The following is a 6,295-nucleotide window of genomic DNA, read 5'->3' as shown; positions in this document are numbered from 1 at the left end:
CTGGGAGCTCCCGCGCACCGGCTTTCCGCTCGTCATTCGGCGACGAGTCGCGGGGTCACGGGTCGATGGCCATGGGCTGGGGACCTGCTGCCTGGGAACGGTTATATTTGGGATTACCAGAGACTCAGGGAAGGATGAGGATGGAGGCAGACATATCACATCTTCTAAAATGTGGCATGGAGTAGGATCTGGAGTCTGCAGGGCTGATCCCTCAAGTGCAAATCTAAGCGATCTTTTTTTTTTTTTTTAATCTCCACCCTGATTTTTTTTCTTTTTTTTTGGAGAAGGTTAAAGTGTTGGGACGGATGCGGCAGGTCAAAGCTTTGCAGAGCTGGGAATGTGCTAGTCGAGACAAACTTGGGGCACTTCCCTGGGGTGCCCGGGGAGGCTAACACAGCCTGATGCCCTAAACATGCCATTAATTGCCCCCCAAACCTTTATGACAGCATAAATACAGATGTAATGGGGTTACAAGCCATCGGTGCCATTTCCTCCAAGCAGTCATCAGTAATTCCAGTTATTTTCCTTGGGTATCCCCCATCCCCACCCTATGGGAGCTTTAATTTTTCAGCATGATGCCCAGAGTAATGACTGATGGGGAAATGACGCGGCGGGGGGAGCACAGGTCCCTGGGGGCACATACACATGAAGAAAAAAAGAAAATAACTGGGCTGTAAAGAAACAGCGCGGAGCGCAGAAAGCAAGTAAAGAATAATATTCCAGAGACGAGGGATCGATATTGAAGAATACACGGAATTACAAGAGGAAGGTGGGAATTTCAATGCTTTTGGCGTCGTTCTGAAATTCGAAGATGTATTTCTCAGCCCTGCAGGAACATGCTGCTTTGCGGGAGGTGTGTTTGCCTCCCCAGCTGTGCCGGCTTCGGGTGCCCGTCCCCCAGGGAGATTCCTCCTCACCGGGGGCACCCCAAGGTGTGCAGGCACCCCCACCCTTGTGTCACCCCTGCTCCCCCAACGGCGCTCGGGGGGCAAGCCGAAGCTTTGCTCTCAGCTTGATTTTGGCACAAATCCCTTTGCTTTTTGACCTCCAAATTTTTGGTTTTAGATGGATTTCATCCTCTAGTTTACATAGCTCTTTTTCCTCCTTGTATTTATCTGCCGTCGCAGCCTCGGGCAGAGCAAGATAGCCCATCTCTGCCGTGACCTTGAACTTCCCATCACCCAGATCCCTCCCGCGGGGTTCGGCTCCTCCGCCCGCAGATGCTGAGGCCGTCTCTCAGCTGTGCCTCTGCTTTCTCACCTCCTGGGCAGCAGTTTTGCTCCTTATCACCTTTTAGTTTTGTTATTATTTTTCCTAATAATTTCTGAGTCTCTGATTACTTGAGCCTTGAGCTGCTATTTGGGAATTAAAGAAAAAATACAACAAAAACCCTCCAGTTGGATCTGCAATCTGGTAGTGACGTGTGGAAGCACTTCAGTTTATGGCTTTTAATTTCCTTTATCAAAGTGCATGTGATGGATTACATAGGGCACAGGCTACAGCCAGAGACTTGCTGGGCCTGATGCTCTCCGTTGCTTTTATTGGGGGGAGTTATATCAGAAAATCAAAACCCCTTTATATGCAACGAGATGGGAGCAATCTGCACCGTCAAAACTGGCTTTTAAACCAGTATTTTGGATTATATCAAATACAAGACTCGGCTGCAAGACCCAAATAGGAGTATTGAGCCCAAACCCAAAACCTGAGGGACCCCCATTACCAAGGGATTCTCTCCTGTGTTCAAGTGGGGATGCTCCAGCTCCTCTTCTTCCTCCCTCCTCCTCCTCCTCAGCTCCTACAAAGAAACGACAGGTCAAAAATGACCTGTTAGATGTCCCGCAGCCTTAGCGCAGGGCAAGGGTTCGTGCAGAGCCTGGCTTTTCATGGAGATCAGGCATAACTTACACATAGACACTGCAAGCACAGAGATAAGCAGGAGGGAAAAAAATTTATTTACAACTTTTCAAGAACTAAGAGAGCGGCAGCGCTTCACCGGGAAGAAACTCCAGGAAGAAACCTCGGTGTGAGCTGGCAGCGGAGTCCCGCGTGCGGGGACAACCACCCCTCCCACCGCACAGTATCGTGGGTCGGCATAAAATTGCCATCAGTTTAGAAAAAGAGTGAGATTCACAGTAAAATATCAAAGGAGAGAGCTGTGGAGAGGAAAGGCGAGGGACGCGTGTCGCTCCAGCACCTCGTCCCTGCTGGTATTTGGTCTACGAAAACGCGTCGTACAACTCCTGTAGAAAAAAAATCTACCCCAAGGGCTCGATGCATGCACGGTCGGGGGATTTCTACATCTCCTACAGGGCTCAAAGCCTTTCAAACGAGTGCCGGGGCGGCTCTCCTGGGGCAATGCCATCTGCAAGCCCTGTCCTACCGCTGGATGCTGCGTTGGGGCAAACCTCTCTGTGGGAGGCATTTTGCAGCAGGAAAAGATGGAGATGCAAGAATTAGGCAAGGGAAAGCAAGGAGCAGCACCTCCTGCCCAGCAGAGCTGCCCGCCACAGCCAGGCTGCTTTTATAGCCTAAAAAACCACTCGTCATCTCCTCCCCTCCCACCCAACAGTGTTAGAAAGAAACCAGCACGCACATGTTTTGGCTATTTCTAGATTTGTGTTTAAAAAAATGACCCCAAGGGTCGTGGGAAAAAAATCTTTTTTGAATAGGATTTCATCCCAGCCTGGGAGCTCCAAGGCGGGTGGCAAGGCCCCCAGAGACGGCAGTGACAGGTCCCTTCGCTCCCACTCAGGAAATTCCCGTGGGGAGAGGGATGCTCCCGCCGCATCGCGGCGTTCGGCTGCAGGCGGGCGACGGAGCAGGCAGCACGTGGGCAGAGATCTTGCTCAGCAGATGCCCAATGGCTTCTGGCTCTGTTATCAGGACAGCACCAGGGCAGAGCAAACGAGGATGCGGGTGGAGGAAAAAAACTCCCAGGGATGTGCTGGAGCTTCGCACACGGAGCCTGTGCAACCCTAAAAAAGCCAGTCGGCTCCTCTTCCCCGCCAAGCAAAAATAAAAACAAGGGACATTTCGGCGAACGAAACTTGCCCAGGCTGCTCTAATTAATCAAAGTGAGCACCTACGGAGCCACCCATGGCAGATCGCAGCGGGCTCTGCGAACGCAAGCAGCTTTGTGCCCAGTTCCTGACAGGTGATGCTAAAATTCAGCACTTTTTAAAAAACCTTTAAAAATACACATCTTGCTTTTTTTTTTCCCCCTTAAACATATAATCTATAAAATAAGGCAACTCAATGAGATGAAGAACGTCCCCGTCGCTTAGGTACTGCATCCTACCACCGAAGAGGGTTACAGTACTTCCAGTTGAGACAAGCCACTCCACCCATCCATGAAGTTCCTGAGCAAGAGGAACTCAGATGCTGCTGTAAATTTTTGGGGAAAAAGTCTGGACACAGCCCTCGGCAGCCCCTGCATATGTCCCGAGGAAGAAAAAGCTCTGGGAGTTCGTGGGGATGGAGCTGCTTCTGCCAGGGATGCTGCAGCTGCGACGGGAACGCCCCATCTCCTGGGGACCTCAGGGACAAAGGCAGCACAGAAGAAGGAATGACTTGATTTCTCCCCAAAACTGAAGCATGTGTGAAAACAAACCTTTGGGAGAAAACTCTTGCAGCATGACTGCATCTCATAGTAGTAAGAGCTATAAACACAGTAAGCACGAAGGAGTGCAACTCATACCCTGCACAGATCCTGCTCAGTGTCACAGCATCTCATGAAAACAGCAGGATTTTGTAACAGGGGCTTCACCTTGCCCTACGGGAGAAGCACAAGTGCATGTTTTACCTCCCATGTTTTCCCTCTTTTACGTGTATTAATGCTGGAAACATGATCCTCACATTTCTCAGCTTTGTAGCATGCACATTTTCCATGTTGCTCACCAATTCCCACTGGGCTAAGTCTTGCTTTTCAGAGGTTTATTCCTCTGAGAAATAAATTGAGTAGAAAATAATTTATAGGAAAAAAAACAACCAACCAACCCCAACACCAGAGAGTAATCTGCAGTAAATGGTACTGTGGAACAACGGGATGGCACAATGTAGGCTCAAAGAGAGCCCGGGGTTTCGATGGGAGTGGCATGGACATCGTGGCAAGTGGTGTAAACCTGGTGCGATCCTTACCCAGGTTTGCATCACTGATCTGTGCGTGTACTTGGACCTTAGGCAGAAACACTCTATAGCCCCAAATGAGAAAAATAACCCCTCAACTTATTCTAGCAGACTTGACCTCACAAGCAAAGATCTTTTTGCCCTGATATTGGCTATAACCATGTATCCACCGATGTCACCCAGGGAAAGGGACTTTAGATAGGGCACGATCGCCTCATCCGAGCGCAGCTCCAGCACCACGCGGAGAAACCAAATCCGTTACTGAATTAACTCTTGGTCCTTGGCACAAGCTGTTTAGTTCTCCTCGTCCGAGAGCACGGGAGGGATCTTGCTGGAAAGCAGGGTGTAAACGTACGGCCAGATCTTGTTGGTCTCTGTCCCCGAGAAGGAGTGAAGGATGCCCCTGCTCCTGGAAGAGAGATGGGAGGAGAAGTCAGCACCAGCTCTTCCCCGGGACAGGGACGTTTGCAGACAGGTTGCCTGTTGGCAGGGGACAGCCCGGTCAGGCTGGAAGCTCACCGACGACTTTTTGGGTGAAATTGCGGTGATAATGGGGATGGCTGGCAGCTGCTCCTGTTCACAGAGTTCACTGGGATGAACTCGCATGTGGATGAGCTGAACCCAGATAACTATGAATACCCACCTTACCCAGGACAACAGCTCAGCCTCCTAAAGACACCTCCTCACTCTCTGAAGCACTTTACGAACGTAAATCAGCAGAATATCTCCAAGTGTTTAAACGAGTGGGAAATTCAGGGCCCCAATTCTCCCATCTCCCCTGCAAGGGCACTTTTGCCCCCCTCCATGGACCACTTCTGCTTTAAAAAATGTTCCTGGGCGCTCACTCCTTTTTAGCAGTGGATTACCACCCTGCAGCAATCCAGCTATTCCCACCTCGGCCAGGGGACCACTGCCTTGAACAACCACGAGCGCAGAAGGGAGAAGCCCTGAAACATGTCTGTGATCCCAGCAGACCCATGTGAGCTCGGGTGAGACCTTCTCGCTCTCTACAACTACCTGGAGGGAGGGTGTAGTGAGGTGAAGGTCAGGCTCTTCTCCCAGGTAACCAGTGACAGGACAAGAGGAAACAGCCTCAGATTTCACCAGGGAAGGTTTAGATTGGACATTAGGAAATATTTCTTCATGGAAAGGGTTGTGCAGCCAGGCTGCCCCGAGCAGGGATGGAGTCGCAATCCTTGGAGGGATTTAAAAGCCGTGGAGAACTGGTGCTCAGGGACACGGGTCAGTGGTGGGCCTGGCAGCGGTGGGTTAACGGTTGGACTCAGTGATCTCAAGGATCTTCTCAAACCTAAACGATTCTAGGATTCTAAAAGGAAGCTAAAACTCTTAACTGCTTGGGTTTCATAACACCTCTCCAAAGCAAATAGGCCTCCCACCCTGTGTGGTGGAGCTGGGTGGCAGGAGAGATTTGCAGCCAGACAGGGAGACCTCATCGCTCTCTTCAACTGCCTGACAGGACGCTGTGGAGAGGTTGGGGCTGGTCTCTTCTCCCAGTTAATTAGCAATAAAACAAGAGGGAACGGCTTCAAACTGCAACAGGGCAGGGTTACACTGGGCAGTAGGAACATTTTTTTCCCGGCAGGAGCAGTCAGCCATCGGCACAGGCTGCCCAGGGAGGTGGTGGAGTCCTCATCCCTGGAGGTGTTTAAAGGTCGTTTAGATGTGGTGTTGGGGGAGCTGGTTTAGGGGGGAGCTTTGTAGAACTGGGTTAATGATTGGACTGGATGATCCCAGGGGTCTGTTCAAACTTGATTCTGTGATTCTAGAAAAAATCTCCCCACCAGCACCAGCAAAGCCCTTTGCTGAGCCCAGCAAATTCACAGGAGCTGTGAGCCTCTTTACATCAGCCCACTCCCTCCAAACAGGGCCAGGGCCCAGTTGCAATGAGGGGCTGGGCTTTGTGCCACTGAGTGCAGTGATCTGCCCCCCAAAATCCGTCAGGGCTGTGCTGAGTCTCCTTGGGCTGTTAGGCTGGGGGCATGGGGCTGGCTGGCAGAAACAGCACTCGTGCCTGTTTTTACAGGCACATCATGACTTATTTGCACAGTCCAACTCACTTGTACAACTCTATTACTGGCTTTGCAGCATCTTTGTATTTTCTGAGCCGGGCAGCGACAGCCTCGGGTTTGTCATCCTCGCACTGGACCAG

The 6,295-nt window shown here is 51.0% G+C and overlaps 1 protein-coding gene across 1 annotated transcript in view; it reads right to left on the bottom strand.

Moving 5' to 3' along the window:
• Nucleotides 1-4,383: 4,383 nt before the first annotated feature.
• Nucleotides 4,384-6,295, bottom strand: part of AK4 (adenylate kinase 4) — a gene marked incomplete at its 5' end in the record, with an annotated part of 4,655 nt that continues 2,743 nt past the window's right edge. Inside the window, 2 exon segments of the mRNA XM_009879046.1 lie at nt 4,384-4,534; nt 6,204-6,295. The exon segment at nt 6,204-6,295 is cut by the window's right edge and continues 33 nt beyond it. Of these exon segments, the coding sequence (XP_009877348.1) occupies nt 4,384-4,534; nt 6,204-6,295 (243 nt within the window).

The sequence above is a fragment of the Apaloderma vittatum genome, unplaced genomic scaffold (assembly GCF_000703405.1).
Source record: "Apaloderma vittatum isolate BGI_N311 unplaced genomic scaffold, ASM70340v1 scaffold24821, whole genome shotgun sequence".
NCBI classification, from domain to species: domain Eukaryota; kingdom Metazoa; phylum Chordata; class Aves; order Trogoniformes; family Trogonidae; genus Apaloderma; species Apaloderma vittatum.
The sequence above is the reverse complement of the archived record's forward strand: the minus strand, read 5'-3'. Positions and strand labels throughout refer to the sequence as shown.